Here is a 21,424-nt window from a genome sequence, read left to right on the forward strand (position 1 = left end):
ACATGTGACCTGAAACTGTGCCCCCCTACACAGCCTCACAGAATAGCAGATAATCTGGCAAGCAGGGGATCAGGCTGATGGTCTCTACACCAGACTAAAACATTCCTCCGGACACCAAGAATAGATGCTTTAGTCTAGGGGTGCTTACAGCAAGAAAGGACATCTAAGCCTTCAGTAGGTAATCCAAAACTGCTCAGTTGTCACTGTTCAATCTCCATGCACAAATGAGTAGAATGTGGAGATTCTGGTGCAGGACCCTGCCTTGTTTTTGAGTAAGGCGATCCTTCCGGAGAGGCAACTGGTTGAAAGGGCAAGTGCACATGCTCAACAGAATAGACAACCATACTTTCCTGGCCTAATCCAGAGCTATGAGAAGGACATGTTTCTGGTCTATTCCTGGCTTTCCTCAGAATTTGAGGCAGGAAAGATGGTGGTCGAACAATGTACAGAGGTCCTATGCTCAACTAAAATCTCAACACAGGTGGTGGTGAAATGATCCACCTAGAGCACAACCTACAGGTCTAAGATATGAGGGGTCACTCCAGAATTAAGACACAATTTGTAGTTTGCAAGTTGACGATTGCGGAGTTTGTCCTCCCTAGCTTTTATTGTACCCAATGGATGACTGGCTACCAGTGAGCTTCTCTGATGTTCCAGCCATCTCCAAAGGCGCTGTGCTTCCTGACACAAAATCCAAGACCACATGCTGTCCTGATGGTTACAGTGCAGTACACATGGTGGTCTTGGGCCAGCACAGATCTTCTCTTGATAGATGGTGTGAGAAAGTGCCTCTTGATATGGTTAACCCCCACTTTTTGTCTGATATTTGATGTGATTTTAGTGCACAGTGTTCCGCCAAACCAGGTCCCCTGTGCCAGTGCTTCTTCACTAAAAGCGTTACGCAATTGGCCTTTCACGTCCCTGTAAGTCCCTAGTCAATGGTACCTGGGTACTTAGAGCATTGAGACTGAAGAGGGTCTCGTAGGGAACCCTCATATAGACCATGCAGACTGTCACTGCAGCATGCATGGCCGGGTGCAGACAAAACAACAAAGTCAACATGGCACACTGCCTGTGTGCCATGCCAACTTGCACTGCCCAATATAGGCAAGTCATCCCTCTAGCAGGCCTTACAGCCCCGAGACAGGGTGCACTATACCAGTGGTTCCCAAACTTTGGACTCCTGAGGACCCCCACTGAATCACTACTGGAAGCCGGGGACCCCCAAGCAATTTGTACAAATTAAATTTCAAAAAATAAAATAGTAATTCACAAAAAATACACAAACAACTACACACCAAACAAATACTTGTATTACTAAAGCTTTTATTATTTTGTATTGAAAAATATGCAAAAATCAAAACATTTTAATGGGAAGGATGGTGCTGCATCTCGGCGACTAACTTTTCAATGTTTGGTTTTATTTCGAAGAGCATGATATGTAAAGTGAGCAATCGGACAGCAGCGGGAAAATCCTACTGCTGATCGAGGTTACATCTATTTTTACCCGCCTGCAAAGTAACAGTAACCTATACACATGTGCCTTTCCACTGCAGCAGCCACAGACACAAAAATCAACATAATCAGCTCTGATGAGCCATGTTCTTGCTCACGTGCTGTAGGTGAGGGGCCAAGCCAGCAATTACGCACTTTCATCTCCCTGAGAATAGACACCGATTCTGTATTGCAGCGTGTTAAGTTATCGAAAGATCATTTGTGTAGTCTTAAATTGGAAAAAGTAATGCAGATTAGTAAATCAGGTGACAGTTCTCTAGTTCTAACATGAGGCACTTCTTACTGAATTACTGGCAGACAAGCACTTGGCATTAGCAGTGTGCCTATTCAAGGAGCAGCATTCATTTCATGGAATGGCAAAGCTACCTCACTGACTGAGAAAGTAACCCATAGCGAGCTAAAAAGAAATGAGCGCACAGCCTCTTGAAGTCAAGTGTTTTATTAAATCTGCAGTAGAGCTGGGGCAGGGCAGGAGGTAGATCACAAAACCCTCCTAACTGTGTTTATTCAGATGCACTTTTAGAAAAAACCTGGATTTTTATAGCGTCTACGTTCAGTTACATCAGCCCTGCCAAGTACCACGGATCAGGAGTTAGACTAATGCATTTTAGGGTGGTGGTCGGTATCACAGCATTAAAATGCATAGAGACACATTAGCACCCCTTCCACACACGACCAGCTTGCTGCCTGCTGAAGCCGGCCAGGAGGCTCGATGGACGATACTGAGTGAAAGCTCGAAAACATAGCAGCGCAGTGACTCTGTGTGCTTAATCTAATGATCTGGCGCCAATGAAAAGCAGCCTGTAAATAGGACAGCTACTGGCTCTATTCTAACCTGAGGCTGCGCTAATCAGATGACGTCACACGCACCCACCTCAGGAATCTGACTTAATGCCCATCTGCCACTCTTGTTGAAAAGTAACAAAGAGGGGAAGGAAGGAACGAGAGTTTCACGCTTGCTTGTACCAAATCCATAGCAAGCGCAGCAACATGTTTGAATCCTTTCAATTGATCAGAAAGGACAAGCAGGTTTGCACGCAGACATGAACAGACGGAAAGGCCTCTGTTTTTGCAGTGCATTTCTTTAAAAGTTTCCTGCTCAATTGAAATGTAAAGAAAGGAAGTGTCACATTTTCTATGAAGTCTTGCTGTGGTTCGGGCAGACTCTAAACACAAAGAGAAAACATGCCTTTTTCTCAGGTGCTTCTATGCCTCCTCCTATGCTTTTCTTATTGCTACCAAACCTTCCGTCTGATTTTTGGACACTGGTATGTCAGTGTCAAAATGCTCACAAGGACTCGTTGTAAAGGCACAAGCTCTCAGACGGCATTTGAGCTCTCTACGGCAGAGTCCAGCGCCAGGAACTCTCACTGTTGTAATTTAATGTTGGTAAGTGCTTGTGATAGTCTATGATTGCTTGATTTTTGCTCACAAATAAGTGTCACTGTTAGTCTTTGAATATCATTCAAAATTACACTGAAATTAGGAAAAGTGTAATGTTCCATACCCTGGTAACGAGGTCATCTGGCACAAAACTTTCCATTTAGGCCTCAAGAAGAACAATGTCATGAGTCCTTCAAATCACTGCCTACTGGTTTTAAACTATCAATAAACAAGATACAGACTGTAAGGTGGAGGCCTGCACTAAAGGTGGACTGTCCCATGAGGAAATGAGGACAGGTAGCCAAGGTGCCACCCTGAGGTACTCAGGATTAGGTAGAGAGCGCATGAAATGGCTACGGGTCACGGAACGAGCATCAGTGTCATAAAACAAGGGGGCTAAGCTACTCTATAAAGGCTTATCATTAAAATGTAGTGTCTTATTACACCTGGAAGCCGTTCGATCCCAGCTCACCTCCGCTGAGAGCAGCTGAGAAGTGACAGGTGGTGAGCTCTCTACCAAGCACTACTTTCCTAGCTTTCCTTTTGAGTCACTAGTTGAGAAAAAGCTCCGTAAAAAAACAAAACACACACACATGAAAATGTCACACATTAAAATGTCACACATAGGCAATCTGAATGAAACATTGGCAGCTATGTTACATGAGGCGCTGATGAAAGGAGACACGTTTTTATTGTAAATGTGTACACACACTAATTAAACACTCACATGCAGTGTCAGATGAGAAGAGCCTTCCTGTCCGTTCGAGGTTGGCCAGATTGTATTGTAGTCTTGCCGCCCCTGCACCAACATTTACAGCTCTTATGTGCTGTGAGGGCAGTTTTTCATTTTTTACAATGACGGCAAGCACTCAAGTCCTGCGGACCCTCTAGGAATGTGTCACGGACCCATGGGGGTCCGCGGAACACAGTTTGGGAAACGCTGCACTATACCATAGCAGATATGCCCCTACAACATTTTAATCCATTCTTAGATATTATAAGTGCTAGGGAAGCCATAAAGAGTGCATAGGCTGGTAACTCAACAACTGCACCATGATGGTTTCTCTGAACCCAGGGGTGTTTGGTAAACTACTTTGCTTAATAAACCCACACTGATGCCAGTGTGGGATTTATTGAACCATATACTCAGAGGTGCCCCCTGAAAACATACCAACCCTGGTGTGGCAACAGACTGGCTTTAGGCAGCCTGCCACCACCAGACATGTTTATGGACCCCTGGGTCTGGAGCCTTTGCTCTCTGGACCAGAAACAAAGTACAGCCTGGGCAAGGGTGCCACACTTCCTCCCCCAAGATGGGCACAGTGCGCAAGAGGGAAGCTTCAAGGGCTGCCGAAGTTGTAATGCGACCCGCAGCCTCTGCTACTAGCAGCAGATGGCAGCCCCCGGTTTACAAACCAGTATGTCCGGGGAAAACCCTAGGAAGAATAGGAGGTGTGTCTACCTCTTCCAACTCCACCCCTAAGGTGAAGGAGGCGAGGTAAAGCACACCTTTCAGTCCCCGCCATCTTGAAAGTAGGGGGACCCCTCCAATCAGGGCTAGGACTATGCTCCCTCCCACAGAAGGCTGTCATAATTGAGGGTGTAAGGTGAGGTGCCTATTGGCCCTACACACTCCCTTAAACAACCCTAAATTTAGTATTTAGGTGGCTCCCCAGGCCCTGAAACTAGCTCCAGATGACTAAGAAGAACAAGCATTTGCAATGCAATAGGTCTCGCATTAGTGAAACTTTGAGCTATTGGCATTGCAAATGCTAAGATTTGCTAAATGGACTATTTTGGATCTGCACTGCATTAATTGGCTTAGTGTGTCTTTGGGAATCAGTTCTGTTTGGGCAATGTTTGGTACTTAGTGTTGCTTGAAGGAGAGTATGAGGGTTTGCACTGCTTTTAGCATTTTTGATCTGTCTTTGGGGATTACTTCTGCTTTGGGCAATGTTTGATGCTCATTGTAGCTTGATTGAGTGTATTAGCGTTTGTACTGCTTTTAGCATGTTTGGTCTATCTTTGACGATCACTTTTGCTTTGGTCAGTATTGGGGTGTCGCTATTGTTTTAGAAAGAATGTATGAGGCCTCTGCTACTTTGGAAATGTTTTGGGGGCAGCAGTGCAACTTGGCCATGGTTATGGGGCTCAGTTCTTGGATGTAAAGGCGAGACGGGCACTGCAATTTGGTTAGGATAGGGGTTTTCTTGTTGGAATTTGGATTCTCTTTAGATTAAAGGCTATTTAAATTTTTGAATCATACTTCCCCTTGGTCCAAGGCCAGGAGCTTCATATATGGTGGTCAGCTGGCTAGTAATGCAAAAAGGGCTACCTTGATTCCAGACAAGCATGACCAAGAAACAATCTCTACCTGACGTCACACAGGAATCGTACACGTTAGAACCTAGGGGCATATTAGCAAGGGTGTGCGATAAATATTGCAAATCGCGCTTGGCGCATATTTTATTATCGCTGTCTATCGCTGGATCTTATCGCGGAGATAGCGTGTTATTACCAAAGTTTTTCTCCAATGCGATAACAGATCCAGCGATAGCGGCGAAACCCACCAAAAATATAAGTAAAACAGCGATAAATATTTTATCGCTAGCGTAAACCTTCTTACTAGGCAAGGGTGGATTCAACCTTAGAATCCACCTCCCATTGAGTATAATGGCTAAGTCATGTTTTGAGCAGGTGTTAAAATTCCTGTGATAACCCCTGTTAGCGCGACTTTTTATGTCGCTAACCTAGGCCGGGGCCTCATTGCTAATAGGCGTTATGCCTGTTATATTTTCATGAAAAATATCCATATTCTGTTTAAGAAAGATATTAAAGTAGTATCACAAGCACTACAAAAGATTCAGAGCTCTACAGGCTGTAGGGTAGATATGCAAACATGGAGAGCGTATAATATATGGGCGCATAAAGCCATGAGGAAAGCCAATTTCAAACGCATGGCTTTTTTTTGCAAGTGGCAACTTTATTATATCCCATCTCGCCTTCATAAAATGTATCCTTCCGTTTCGGGAACATGCTTTAGATGTAATTGATCCAATGGGGAATGGTTTCATATTTGCTTTCATGTCCAACTTTAACTGAGTTTTGGAAGCAAACTTTTCACTGGCTTAGCAACAAGCCCCAAATAAACTTAGTCCGTCAACCGAATACTGTCCTCTTAGGAATTATCAATACACTCAACTTATCTATTTCTATTTCAACAGCAACAGTATATTTTTATATTTTTATTGCATCGCTTGTCGCTAAGTCTCTGATTCTGCAAAAATGGAAAGTGGCTGAGCCCCCCAACATTCTCCCAATGGCTACTCAAGATGTCTCGAATTGAGGGGAAGGAAAAACTATATTTGCAAAGTATTAGGCAAACTTTTCAAAATCTGGGGTGGGAGGTAGGTTTAGGCTTATTTTTATCTTTGAAAAGGAAGCAATGTATAATCAACAAGAATAGGTCTTACTGCTAGCAAGGCTGTATAGGTTCCTATTTATTTAAATTTGACGGCCATTTATTATCTCGCATGTATATCAATGATACTAGTATTTTGATTGTCTATTTAAGTTTGTTGTTACTAACTGCTATAATTTAAAAAAAAAGAAAGATATAAAAATGTTCTTCAATGATAGGAGCGGAGTACAAATTTTTATATATTCTAAATCTAAGATAAATCAACCTTGTTTTTATAGAGATCAGCAGTTTCTCATTGTCAAATTTGATGAGTGAACACAAATTAATTGCTCTTGCTAGAAAAAAAGAAGTCTACCCAAAATCAAATGGAATGTGATAACCAGGTCTCAAACTAAATGAACCCCAACTGTAACACCGATTCCCTAACTCAGACCTCTTAGACAGCTTTATTGTTACCCATTGGGAGACGAAACGGAGAAAGAAGCGAACACAAATTATAAAGTGTGGGGCATGTTGTGCTAACAATTGTCATCTCTCTTCACTGCTCTCTTTAAGATGAAGACCAGGCTTTCCTGAGCCTTCCCTGGCATTGCTTCCAGAATCTGTAATACCCTCCCCCCTTTTATCAAGAAAGCTTTTACTTTTAAAAAATTTAAATCTATCCTTAAGAATCTGCCCCTTAAGAAACATCTGTATCTGAATGACTCACCAGTAGGCTTTTCCAACAGTAAACTGACTCACACAACATTTTTTACGCTTGTTCTGTAATTCTGCAATGTCTCTCCTGAAAATCGAGCATTCCTTACTATATTGCTCGCTCATTGTGTTCCTCCTACCTTTCACTTCACACCTCATACACTCTGATTTCAACCCTTTGAGATACTCCTCGGCCCCTAGATAGCTGAACAGTTATATCTTGAATATCAATGCAAATGGATGGGTTGTTTACACTTGTGCCTTTCCTAGTCAGCTACTAAACTCTATATTAACCTACCAGAACAACGCTAATTCACTAGCTGCCCTCTCAGATAAGTGCCTCGAAAGGATGGCAAGCTCAACTAAGTTTGTCCAAATATGCTGCTTTTTTTGACAAAGGTTTGCACTTTGTTTAGGGTCCATTTGTACATTTCTCTGATGCCCTTCAACCACGAACTCTTAGGACTACAGTTTTTTTTATTAATTTGTTAGAACAGCATGGCCTATTCTTCATTATTTGTCCTGCCTACTATGTGCCTTGCAACTTGCCCTCACTCTCAGCTAAGTTTGTCAAATATGATTTCATAATGCAGCGGCTGCACAACATACAACTACGCATCAGATTTTAGCTTTTTGTACAGTTCTCTGAAATCCTGGGAATGCAGCCTATTAAAACTACTGTACACATTGTTTGCGCCTATACCACACAAGTGATCTACCCCACCATATCGCAGCCCTGTTACTACCTCATTTATCTCTAAAAAATGCTAAGTTTACGCTGTACATCAGACACTATTACAAATCTATGTCCTATCTGTACAACAATTTGAACCCTTCATGGGGGAGTTGTGCTATAAAAAAACAGAACATAATTCTTTATTATATTTGCATTTAAGAAAAAGAGCTTTCTAGACGTCACTTGTAAGAACGTGCATATTCACAGTTTGTCTACAGATCCATTCCAGTACTTAATTTTATTCAGAACTTGTAGAGTTGCAGGTAACAAGAGATCGACAAACAGCCAAACTTTGAATTAAGACAAACCTTGAAACTTTAAGTCATCAACGGTCGCCATTTATTCACCAGAACAGGACTTGGCAGCCAATGGCTTGAGTAGCTGAAATAGAAAAAACAGTCAACTGCACATCTGATTCGAGTATTGTTGCTTGAACATGTTTCCATCTCAGATACATTTAGACAAGGTCCCTCTTAAACATGAGCCGGCATGTTAATGAACTCAAATGCACACATTTGAGTATTTAGTCTACACAAACCTGTGTGTCTGACAATCAACAGCATGAGGGCTACTACGATGTCGGCAGACCATACAAAGCTGGGTGGCACCAAGCTACATCCAAGTAGCGTGAATGGTGTTTTACCAAATTAAAATCCGTTATTCTTTGCTGTTATAGTAAAAGTTTCAGTAATTTACTGGCTTTGTGTGACAAGTACTTTGTAAATTGAAGTTTAAGCGCTGCCAGAATACAGAAGCTTGAGCAGGTAAAACAGAGCGTTGAGGTGGAATTATATGGTTTCTATTGGAATGATCTTTAGCTTGAACCCCAAGCCTTCTGGGAGTTGCTTTTCAGGCAACAAGCTGGTTTAAGCGAAAGGCATTGAATGAAAGGGTTCTTCCCTCACCAAGACAAATTCTCCGCGATCTTGGCTATAGGACCTGCATGTGCCTAGTGTTGGTTTGAGGATCACAGTCAACCCCAGTTTGGCTACACTTCCACTTAAACTCACTTACAGGAAGTCCGGTGGTGTCACTTACCACTCTGTATCTCACCACAAACATTTTGGTGCTGTGCAAGGATGGAAATGAATAACTCAACTTCGAATTTAGCAGGGACGGCTGGTGAGGAATATCTCACTGACTATGGTGCTCAGCAAGGCTATGGAACATCTTATAGGGGTACTAAGCTGAATGAGTTCCCTCTTACACTGGTGTTGCAGAGATGTATTTTCGAGCATAAAGGTATTTGCAGGTATGAGGCCTTTATTTTTTTAATGATTCCAGTGGTGGGGTCTTTTAAAACTGGTGCTGGTGCTGGTACTGACTGGCTAGGCGTGTCTTTTACCTAGGTGTTCTTTATGGATATAATTTATACTACTGTGCTTTGCAAGGCTGTTTCTCTGACCATTCTCTAAGGTGGGCTCACACTGTCTGTATTTTTGTCCTCTAGTCTTCCTAAAGGATTATATCATTAATTACGGACGCAATTTGTCCATAATTATAGGCTTTTAAAAGAAAAGTGCGCCTCCCCAAAGGTTGATGTCAACGTCTGCAGGCCAAAGGACAGTAATGCAATAATATGGTCGAGCTTGCAATCTATTCATGTTGCTGTTCACTGCAGTGTACCACTGAAATATTTAACTCTGGTGCAGACTGGCTGCATTCAAGGCTCCCACGATTCTGCAGTTGTTTCTCTCTATTTTTTTAGGTCGAGCCTGGGCAGCGCATGCTTTGCTGCGAAGGCATGCAGTATTGGAGTATGGCTTTGAAGCCCCGCCCACTCTCCGCTCATATTTTTTATTGGATTGTGTCATTGTCCGTCATAAACGCTGGCTTTGGAGTCAGTATCAGTCTTGTTAGTCCCTCCTTGGTACTGCCTTGTCTGCATTTGTTACCTCCCATAACAACTGCTCCTTTTACTTGTCTTGTTACACATTCTGCTTTATCTTGGCTGTCAGCACTATTTTGTTTAAGGATTTGCCCCTATACCACCCACTACGTTGCAGCACGCCACCAGCTTTTATTTTAATTATAATTACTGATGGGGGCCCGCTGTAACTATAGCGGCCACGTTTCTTTCTTTCTTTATTTTAGCAGTGTGGTCTGCTTTAAGTACAGTGGCCGGGCTTACTTATTTTTATTTATCGTTTACTAGCACCCATGAAGCACTTTCACATTCATGGAGGCGTTTTATTTGTGATATTTGTTGGTTTGTAATGATTTGTCTGTGCAATTGTATTTTGTTACATGTGGGGCGGGTAACAATATATTGCACTGAATAGCATTGAGATGTTTACATTGTATGTTCTGTGAATTTCAATATGTCATGTATAAACAAACATTTTCTTAAAATTATTGCAAAGAAAAAAGTAGACAAAATTAACGGTGATCAATGTTATTAAATATAGTGATCATGGACAAAAATGAAAGTTCGTAGTTTCAGAGTCAGTATTGGCATATTGTATGTTTGTTTGAACTTTTAGTGGCCTAGCCTTGCTGACTGGTTAAGAGCTCATTCCCCAATATAGATATTTAACTTTTAGAAAGTGGGCATTTTCTTGCTTAACCATTCTGTGCCAGGATCATAGTTGGGCTCTTGTGCATTCACTCTGGACAGTCACACAAAGGGAGCTGAGGTGTGCCTAGCATATCCTGATGGGCCATCACCAGGCTGAGCAGCCTTCCTAAGCTAGAGTGGTGGGAGGAATCTGTATAGGGCAGTGCATGTCCTCACACAAAGCTATCGCCACCCCCAGGTAGTGTGCATGGAGCCAGGTCAGGGAAAGGCCAGGTGTTGGGCACAATAAAGACTTTTCTTTGAAGTTTGCCAACCTCAAAGGCAGAAAGGGGTATAAGTACTGGACCTCTCACACACTCAAATCACAACACTTCTGGACTGAGGACATTCTGGCAGGAAGAAGAGCTGTGGTACTGTTAAGAGAGACTACTACTTTACTGTGTGCTTTGCTGTGTTGGCCTGCTGCTTGAATAGTTCTGTCTTTGGCAGTGAAAGGACTGAACTTTGCTTTCTACATCCCGCTTTCCAAGTTTCTCCAAGGGCTTGAGTTAAGCTTGCATCCTGTTGGGAGTCACAGGCATATCAAAGACTTCACCCACATTTTGTTACCCGCACTGGGACTCTTCTGCCGTGGGCCCTGTATTGATAAGGGGTGCCAAAACCAGCCCTGGCCCCTTGGAACTGAATGGTTGGGCTGTAGCCTCCAGAAAAGCAAACCAGACGCCGTCCCTGATGCCACTGCCTGCAGCAAAGCTGTGGTCATCGCTTGTGAAAAGCACAACGCATCAACTGCAATAACGCAGCCACGGCCGCATCGCCATCTCTTCACGCTGTCATCGACGCCACTGCCTGTACCAAAGCGGAGAGCACTGCTTGTGAAAAGCACGACGCATCGCCTCGACATCACAGCCCAGTGTACCGACGACAACCCCATCGACTCATAGATTGTAACGAGCACGACGCATCGCTCCGTCTCACATCACAGCCCCAGGTCTGACGATAACCTTGATCAGTACCAATGCCACACTGCTGCCTGCACCAAAGACGTTGTCACCGCTCATGAAGAGCACGACGCATCAACGTGACATTGCAGCCCGGCCAACGTCAGCACTCCTAACCTCGAAATCTCGGAGCTTGATCCCCAGAGTGTTTAACGCCAAGGCCTCAACGACTTCTGCCCAACTTTCAGAACTGATGCACGCAACACCTCATCTTCAGATTTCATTGCAAAGTCCCCAAGGGCTCTTCACTTCCAGGTACTGTTTTATGAATCTGTCCGACGCCATATCCCTAAGCTGTTGGATTTGTGTTGTTCGCGACGCCACAATAGCCCCAGTTGGTGCTATTGACTTCAAAGAACTGTACACTTGTGTATTTTGGATTTTTATTGTTTTGGTCTTGTTTTACTGAGAGAAATATTAGCAAGTTTTCTAAACTGTTGTGGAGTTCTTTTGGGGGGTGAAAAAAAGGTTTGTGCTTTTTGGGCGCAGGTCTCGAGTTGCTTCCTGAAGGCGAGGTGGTCCTGGGTCAGGCGGAGGTGAGTCGGGAGGGAGTTCCAAGTCTTGGCGGCGAGGTAGGAGAAGGACCGTCCCCCTGTGGTGGCTCTTCGGATGCAGGGGACGGCGGCGAGGGCGTGGCCGGTCGATCGAAGCTGGCGTTTGGGAGCGTAGAAGTTGAGGCGGCTGTTGAGGTATCCTGGTCCTTGGTTGTGTAGGGCTTTGTGTGCGTGGGTGAGGAGACGGAAGGTGATTCTCTTGTTGACCGGGAGCCAGTGCAGGTCTCTCAGGTGTCCGGAGATGTGGCTGCGACGGGGGATGTCCAGGATGAGTCGTGCTGAGGCGTTCTGGATCCGCTGGAGTCTCTTCTGGAGTTTGGCGGTGGTTCCGGCGTAGAGGGAGTTGCCGTAGTCCGACGGCTGGTGACGAGGGCCTGGGTGACCGTCTTCCTGGTCTCGGTGGGGATCCACCGGAAGATCTTACGTAGCATGCGCAGGATGTTGAAGCACGAGGAGGAGACGGCGTTGACTTGTCTGGTCATGGAGAGGGAGGAGTCCAGGATGAAGCCCAGGTTGCGTGCGTGGTCTGTTGGTTTGGGTGCGCTGCCTAGGGCGGGGGGCCACCAGGAGTTGTCCCAGTCGGAGGGTGAAGATCCCAGGATGAGGACTTCCATCTTGTCCGAGTTCAGTTTCAGGCGGCTGTTCTTCATCCATTCGGCTACCTCTTTCATCCCTTCGTGAAGGTTGGCTCTGGTGGTGGTGGGGTTGTTGGTGAGGGAGAGGATCAGCTAGGTGTCGTCGGCGTAGGAGAGGATGTTGAGGTTTTGCTGGCGTGCGATGTTTGCGAGGGGGCTCATGTAGACGTTGAAGAGGGTTGGACTGAGCGAGGAGCCTTGAGGAACGCCGCAGATTACTTCAGATCAGAAGCCACCGAACGGGGGGAGGCGGACTCTCTGTGTCCTTCTGGCGAGGAAGGAGATGATCCACTCTAGTGCCTTCTACTGGATTCCGACGTTGTTGAGGCGCTGCACTAGTGTACGGTGGCAGACAGTGTAGAAGGCCGCGGAGAGGTCTAGGAGGATGAGGGCTGCTGTTTCTCCGTTGTCAAGCAGGGCTCGGATGTCATCGGTGGCTGCGATCAGGGCGGTCTCGGTGCTGTGGTTGGCCCGGAAGCCAGACAGCGAGAGGTCGAGGGATCCGGTCGTCTCGAGGAAGGCGGCCAGCTGCTTGTTGACGGTCTTCTCGATGACTTTTGCAGGGAACGGGAGCAGCGAGATGGGGCGGTAGTTCTTTAGGTCGGTGGGGTCGGCTGATGGCTTCTTTAGTAGAGCGCTGAGTTCGGCGTGCTTCCAGCTCTCCGGGAAGGTGGGGGTGTTGAAGGAGGTGTTGATAATGTCCCGCAGGTGGGGTGCGATGACAGCGTCGGCCTTGTTGAAGACGTGGTGAGGGCAGGGGTCGGTCGGAGATCCGGAGTGGATGGAGTTCATCGTGCGGACGGTGTCTTCGGTGCTGATCAGGGTCCAGGCGCGGAGGGTGGTGGTGGGGGGCGGTGGTTCGGTCGTGGCGTGCGTCGGTTGAGTGCTGAAGCTGTTGTGTATGTCCGCGATCTTGTTGTGGAAGTAGACGGAGAGGGAGTTGCAGAGGTCTTGCGAAGGGGTGATGTCGTTGTTTCCGGCGTTGGGGTTGGCGAGCTCTTTAACGATGTTGAAGAGTTACTTGCTCTTGGGTGCGTTGTTGTTCAGTCGTTCCTTGAATGCAGTTTTCTTGGTGGCGTGGATCAGTTGGTGGTGTTTTCGGGTGGCGAGCTTGAGGGCAGTCATGTTGTCCGGTGTTGGGTCTCTGCGCCAGGCTCTCTCGAGGGCTCGGCAGTTCTTTTTTTTTTTTTTTTTTTTTTTTTTTTTGTGTAAGACCTTTATTAACATAAAGTAGAATACACAGCATGAGCCCACAACCCTGAGGCCGGCTCGCCATTTTACTATGTTTGTTTTAGTGCAATCGTAGACAAACTTATAAGTCCATATGTGAATGTTAGATAGCACCTCCCTGTGTGTTCCAAACAGGGCACGTATTGAACAATCAATATGAGTCTTACATTTTGTAATTTTATCAACCGAACTTCAACTTCCCCAACTGAAGACCTCTCATTGCTCACATTCCCATCCAATACAGTGAGTTAAGCAGTGTTCCAACATTTCCTCAAGGCATCCCTCGGGGGGTCATAACCTTCACATCAGTCATTCACATTCTAGCATCGCCCTAGTCCTCCCCGTCTCCTCGCAATGAATTCAGATAGTCCGTCAAGAAGTACCACATATCTTTAGGTCTCGATTTAGCAGGCAAGTACTCCTCATACGTTTGTAATTTATCCCTGCAAGTAGTCATGCTATGTAACCACCCCTTTGCAGTAGGCACTTTACGGCTGTGCCAGCATTGTGCCACCTGTCTTTTGGCTAATAGTAGTGCGATAGCACAGAATTTGCGTTTTAGCGCTCTGAATTGGGGCACAATACCAAGCAGGCATATCTGTGGCGTGCAGTTCACCTCATCTTCCAACATGACCGAGAGCGCAGCAGTGACCTCCTCCCAGTAATTCGCTACTCGCTCACACTTCCATGCCAAATGCACAAAGTCCGCCCCATCCCTATTGCAGCGCTTACATTTGTCGTCTTCTTGAAGCCCATATCTGCGCATTTTCACCGGAGTGTAATAGCTTTGGTGGATGTATTTGAAGTGGATAATTCTTAGATTTCCGTTAGGTGTTAGCATTTGTGTCAGTGCGCATGAACTGTACCATTCTACCTCTGACAGTGGAGTGTCTAGTAGTGCATCCCATCTCTCCTTAGCCTTAAGAGTGTGTCCTGCTATGTCTGATTGTGCAGCAGTGTAGAGTCTGGATACCAAGTGAGACAGATCATTCGTGGTGATCAGCATTTGTAATGGCGCTAGGGTTGCCGGCTCCTCAGGAAACGAAGGGTAAAGTCCTCTTAACGCCCTCGTCAATCTATAGTATGTGAAGCGGAACATGAGAGTCTGATTTTGAATATAGGTCAAGCTGTCAAGTTCCATAAATGTGCCCCCCTGAAATACGTCTCCCATTTTGTCGATCCCAGCTCTGGACAGTAGCGACATCCCCACCTTCTCGCTAGTGACAGACAAAGCCTGATGACGTTGTAGTGGCATGTTCGGTGCATATAATGGTGTCTTGTGAGCCAGTTGCCCTAGTTTGTTCCATGCCTTAATCGTGGTGTCTACCGTGTTGATGTCCCTTGAGTGGAGCGGGGGTCTAGTGTGGGACAATATCGCCGACAGGGGGACCGGGTGGGCGTCTCCCTCCTCAATGGCCACGTGTGTTATGTAGGGGACCTCATGGTACCAGTATGCTGCGTATTGTGCCTGAGCACAGAGATAATATAGGAGAAAATCGGGCACCCCAAAGCCGCCTTTTGCTATCGGGAGCGTTAGCGTCTGCAGGTCAATGCGGGCCTGTTTACCTGCCCAAATCAGTGTTAGTACCAGGGATTTTATGCGCCGAAAGACCTCCCGCGCAGGCGTGATGGGAATGTTGTTGAAGAGATATAACAGCTTAGGCAGGATGTTCATTTTGACGATCGCTATTCGATCAGCCATGGATAATGGCAGGTGTATCCAACGCCTGACCTTGTCCTCCAGTTTGGTGATCACTACTCCATAATTCGCACGCATGACTTCATCTGGGTCTCTGTGAAACATGACTCCCAGGTAGCGTATCGGGTCCTGCTGCCACTCTAGCGGGTATTCTATTGCGAAGGAATTAGTGGAATCGGTGAGAGGTATTATTGAGGACTTGGACCAATTTATTGCCAACCCCGAGTGGCCCCCAAATCGGATGTACTCCCTGAGGAGCGGGTTAAGATGTGTTTCTGGATCGCGAACATATAGCAACATGTCGTCCGCGTATAGCGATATGTGCAGTGGTCTAGTCACAAATTGCAATGCCGATTCTCTGTAGTTTTGGCGCACTATGCACGCCAGCGGTTCTAGCGCTAGTGCGAAGAGCAGCGGCGATAGGGGGCATCCCTGTCTCGTTCCCCGACCAATGTCAAATGGGGCCGAAACGTACCCATTTATCCGGACTCTCGCACACGGTTTGGTATACAACAGAGAAATCCACTGGACAAATCTTTTAGGAAAACCCATCCTATTAAGGACGGTTAACATGTAACGCCATTCGATGGAATCGAACGCTTTAGCAGCGTCGAGCATTACGGCCACAGCTTTAACCGAGGGTTTGAGATAGTGCGCCAGAGCGAACAAGGACCTGGTGTTATGTGAGGTGGACCTTGTGGGAACAAACCCCGCTTGGTCCGGAAGCACTAGACGAGTCATCAGGGGGGACAATCTGACAGCTAGTAATTTCGCAAGTATTTTCGAGTCCACGTTGATCAGGGAGAGGGGTCTGTAGGAGTCGCAACTCTCCGGGTCTTTGGTCGGTTTGAGGAGTGCAATAATCATAGCTTCGCGCAGCGTGGGGGGGAGCAGTGAACCTTCAAATGAGGTGCCGTACATGTCCACCAAATATGGGGCAATGATATCCACAAATTTCTTGTAGAATTCGGATGTGTACCCATCCGGGCCTGGCGCTTTACCGTTAGGGAGCGATGCGATCACCTCAGTGACCTCCTCAACCGTGATTGGCCTAGCCAGATATTCCCGATGGGCATCTGACAGCCAGCCAATCGCCACATCATGGAGGTATTCGTAAGTTTACTCAGCTGTAGCTGTGGGTTGAGATTGATATAATGCGCTGTAAGATTCTGCAAAACATTTGACTATGTCTGCTGAGTGCGTTTGAACTACACCTGCTCCTGACTTGACCCGGAGTATAGCTGAATGCCCCCGGCCCTCACATATTTTCCGCGCCAGTACACTTCCTGGTCTGCCCCCTTCACCAAAAGCCCTGGCTGCATGTTCGCGATCCAGATACTTGATTTCCGACGTCAGGAAATCCGCATGTTCTGTGTGCAAGTCGCGCAATTTGGGCAACAACAATATGTCCTGTGTGTTTTCATATTGTAACTCAATGTCCCTCATTTGATTTTCGCAGCGGCGGATCTGGCATCTGATGTCTTTGAGTACCCCTATGGTGGTGCTAATGCAGACGCCCCTTATTGTGGCCTTGAAGGCTTCCCAGAGTAGACATGGGTCGTCCGTAGTTTGAGAGTTATTAGCGAAGTAGTCCTTTATCGCTTTGGTCAGGGTGTCAACATATACAGGGTCTGTGAGGGCCTGTGCGTTAAATCGCCAGTGGAAGGGGGGGGGTGTGTAGTGCGGGATGTCCAGCTGTAATAGAACCGGGTTGTGATCTGACAGTGTGCGTGGCAGTACCTGCACCCTACGCGCCCACAGTGCAACATCCTTGGTACCCAGCCAGTAGTCCAGTCTGGACCAACTATTGTGTGATGCGGTGATGTGAGTAGCGCCAGGATCGGTAGTGTGTTGTAGTCTCCAGATATCAGCTAATGCCAGATCGCTCATCATGTGACCTATCATAAGCCTCGCCTGTTTGTGCTGTTCCACGGATTGGGAGGATCGGTCCAGCCCGTCCTGCAGTGTCACATTCCAGTCCCCCCCGCATAATATGCGCGTGCCCGCGTGTTTCTGCAAGTGTCCCCAGATTTCCCGATAAAAGTCAGGTGCATCAATATTCGGGCCATATATGTTAAGGAGTGTTATGTGTTGCCCCCATAGTTTGCCTGCCACAATCACATATCTGCCAGCTGGGTCCTGTGTCACCTGCCTTTCTTCGAAGTGTACCCCTTTCTTAACCAGAGTGAGCACCCCCCTTGAATAGGATGAGTATGAGGCTCTGTATGACGAACTCGCCCATCTCGACCCCAGTGTAGCGTGGGTATGTGGAGCCAGATGCGTTTCCTGCAGGAACGCAATGTCGATATTCCATCTGGTGAGACTGGCAAATACTTGTCTGACTTTCTGTGGGTGTGATAACCCCCGTATATTCCACGTAAGGACGTTTAGTCCGCTCTTGCTTACAGTTCTAGAACCTGGCGTACCCATTGGTTGCCGTATCATTCATTCCTGCACACGCAAACAATCCGCCTAGTTCCCAACCCCCCCCAGTAGGAGCCCAGTCCCACCCATCACAGTAATCGTATGTTACATTCACAAACCTTCTCAGTGTATATCTAAATAATGCGTACAGTTGCAATACCTTCGGTCTTCGAGAACAGTCAAATACCCCCCCGCCCCTTATCCCACCCACTCCAGCATCCCCAACCTGCCGAAGCCATACCCCTGCAGAGCACATTCCCCTCAACCATTTAAACAACAACTTGGTGCTCATACTAGAACTTGTGTCGGGTATTACCCTCATGGAGGACCGCCAGTGGCACAACCCTACATCCGGAGGCCGGATGCGGGCGATACTCAAATGAATCGAACATGATCGCTATGCATGTGTCCATTAACCACCATCCCAATGACCCACCATCACCCCACACCCTGATGCAGCCAGCAGAGGATCCGCTGGGGATATACAATCGTTTCTCATAGCGGATAGATGTCCATAGCAGGGTCCAAACCAGGTACAGCCCAATCATGGTAGCCCCCCCGCATCTCCTCTGTCTGGTCACACATGGTTCGTTAAACAGTATCGTGCATAGGTGATACACCTTAAGCATGCTATGCCCTGCAATGTGTAGCGCATCACAGTCTTCAAGGGTACACTACCACTATCGCTATAACACCCCAGTTAAATGAGTCTGCGAGCATTTCCAATATAATAGGAGCTGATCTGGCTGCACAGTGGTGGCATTGATAACAGTTTGAGGCGGCATCATGATCTGTGTCCAGTGGGGGGACCCGGCATCAGTGTCCAGCCATCAGCATCCGTCATAGATCAAGATAGGATTCCATTACCTACCCGGCCCCTCTGGTGCACCCCACCCTGCCGCTGGTCAATGTAAAATATAAACGCCACCATCTCACCTTCAGTAGTCTTGTGCTAGCCAGCCTTGCTCTGACCTGCTGAGGATCATTCAGCAGCCGGCTAATGTAATCTTTCACGCAGCAATTCTCACCACTGTTCGACGAAGGACATTTCCAGTTGCATCAGTCTGAGTCCCTGTTCTGATCGTTACGGGAGTCGGACCTCGCTTCACGATGTATTTTCTTGACAAATTCAAGGGCCGCTTTTGGTGTCGCCAGTACAACCGTCTGTTCCTTCCATACCACACGAAGTCGTGCAGGATACAACATAGAATAACCTATGTTCAGCTCTCGTAGTTTGGCCTTCACTGCGGCGTACTCCCTGCGTGCCTGCTGAACAGCGACCGTGTGATCCGGATAAAACTCCAGTGAGTTGCCTTGATGTGAGATTTTGCCCTTCTCCCTAGCCAGTCGGAGGATCGTGTCTCTGTCGCGGTAATTAAGGATCCGCGCCACAATCGGCCTCGGTGCGGCGCCGGGCGGTGGTTTGGGGCCCAATGATCTATGGGCTCGTTCCACTATGAAGATCTGCGACAGGGCCTCCGCCCCAAATACATCTTTACAGAGACCTTCTATGTATTGTTCCATACGCCCCGTGTTGGTTGATTCCGGCAGGCCTATGATTCGCACGTTGTTGCGCCTCGAGCGCGCTTCCAAATCCTCCTCCTTCGCTTTTATGACTTCGAGGATGCGTTCCATTCCCGCGCATTTAGTTGTGGACGTTCGCGCTTCATCTTCAACGGCCGTAATCCTCGTTTCGGCCTCGTCCAACCGTTCGCCATGCTTTTCTTGTCGCGCAGCCATGCCATCCATCCTGCACGTCAGATTATCCAGTTTACCGTTTATGTCCTGTAGATTTGATTGGATCGCTATCAATATCTTCTCTATGTTGGTAGTGGGCTGCGACTCCGCAGATCCTCCGGCCTCCGTTATATCGTCTGTAGGTTTAGTCGCTTTCCTGTTGTCAAAGGAGAGTTTCGGCTGCTGCTTATCCGGTTTTCCCATGGCGGCGGGTGGTGAATGCCTTTTCTTCCCTGTGGTTCCAGATGCCCTCGTTACTCTGGCCGGTGCCGCCGTGTTTCCACGTTTGTGGTAGCCAGCTGCTGCCAGTAGTGTTAGTGCTGCTTCTAATATGACCCCTTTCAGTTGACTCTCGCCAGCTTGTGAGGAGTATGGATGGGGGCGCTACCTGGTCACTCCATCTTCCCTACGATGCGTTGTGGGGGGGCTCGCTCTTGTCTTCGCGGGGTGCTTTTGGTGGGGGCTTCCTTTGCCCCTGGCCCTGCAGGCAAAGCTAGTACTCGATGGCTTCCTTCCCTATGAGCGCGCTCTCCCTCGTTACCAGCGTGAGTGGCAGCAGGTCTTCTGCGCTGTGCCTTCCCCAGTTACCCGGCAGGTGATGTTATGTCCCCGTCGTTCTCCACGTTTTTCCGCTGGCCGCAAGCATAGGAGGCAGAGAGTTGGGCCGCCGGCGCTACACTGCCGAGCCCGCCAGTTTCAAAACGATCGCCGCCATGTTGTCAGGCATCCGGCCGGAGCACTGAAGAGCCCCGCCGGTAATCCCCAGGGATAATTGCAGCGCAAATCAGCGTCGGTAGTCCCAGCAACCTGCGCTCACCTCCGGCGACGATTGTTGGAATGTATGGGTCGTCCGTTGCTGGGAACGCTGTAGTGTATAGCGTTACTGTCTGCAACCGCCGGCCATCTTGTCAGGCAGTCCGGCGTTCCCCACGATGATCTCGGCAATCCTCAGCTTTGCGGGGGTAATTTCATCTGCTGCATCGGTCCGGCGCTGCCCAACACCTTCCCACACTATTACATAGTCGTGTAGCGTTGGTGGGTGGGTGTTAGCGGCAATGGATCACTTTGTTCGGGATCGCCCGGCGGAGCTGCGAGTCAGGCAGCCATTCCGCTGTGCGCCCCCTAGCGCCTCCCCGGCTCGGCAGTTCTTCTTGGAGCTCTTGAGTTCGTCGGTGAAACCATGGAGCTCTCTTGCTGCCCGGTCTGCAAGGCGGGGTCCTCAGGGGGGCGAGGTCGTCTGCGCAGTCGCTGATCCCCTTCATGAGGTTGGTGGCCGCTTGGCTGGGGTTCGTTGCGCTGGTGGGTGGGTTCTTGCTCAGGGTAGTCGCGAGCTGGTCGGTTGTGATCTTGTTCCAGCTTCTGCGTGCAACCTGTTGCTGGTGGTGGTGGATCGTGGTCCTTCTGAAGCTGAAGTGGACGCAGCTGTGGTCCATCCAGTGGAGTCCGATGGCGTGGCTGAAGGCGATGTCCTTGCTGGATGAGAAGACGGGGTCGAGTGTGTGTCTGGCGTAGTGGGTGGGGGTGTTCACCAGCTGCTTGAGTCTGAGGTTTGCGAGGTTGTCCAGCAGGGTGGTGGTGTTGCGGTCGTTGTTGTTCTCCAGGTGGAAGTTGAGGTCCCCGAGGAGGATGTAGTCAGCGGAGGGGAGGGCGTGCGGGCTGACGAAGTCGGCAATGTCCTCGCTGAATTGTGTGCGTGGTCCCGGGGGTCTGTAGATGAGGGTGCCTCTGAGGGTGGTCTTGGGGTTGATGTGTACCTGGAAGTGCAGGTGCTCGGCGGGTGCGAGGGTGTCGTCGGTGTTGGTCGTGATGCGGATGGTGTTCTTGTGGATGATGGCGATGCCTCCTCCAGTCTGGTTGATGCGGTCCCTCCGGATG

At 48.0% G+C, this 21,424-nt stretch overlaps 1 protein-coding gene across 2 annotated transcripts in view; it reads right to left on the reverse strand.

Annotated features, from left to right (window-relative positions):
* The window catches only part of YIPF1 (Yip1 domain family member 1), a 152,824-nt gene that overhangs the window by 108,609 nt on the left and 22,791 nt on the right, over nt 1-21,424 (reverse strand). For both annotated transcript variants that reach the window (XM_086952480.1, XM_086952481.1), the window contains exon 2: nt 8,060-8,132. In XM_086952480.1, coding sequence (XP_086808606.1) covers nt 8,060-8,090 — 31 coding nt within the window. In that variant the 5' untranslated portion in view covers nt 8,091-8,132. The remainder of the gene's footprint in view (nt 1-8,059; nt 8,133-21,424) is intronic.

This window comes from Lissotriton vulgaris, chromosome 1_1, assembly GCF_964263255.1.
Source record: "Lissotriton vulgaris chromosome 1_1, aLisVul1.2, whole genome shotgun sequence".
NCBI classification, from domain to species: domain Eukaryota; kingdom Metazoa; phylum Chordata; class Amphibia; order Caudata; family Salamandridae; genus Lissotriton; species Lissotriton vulgaris.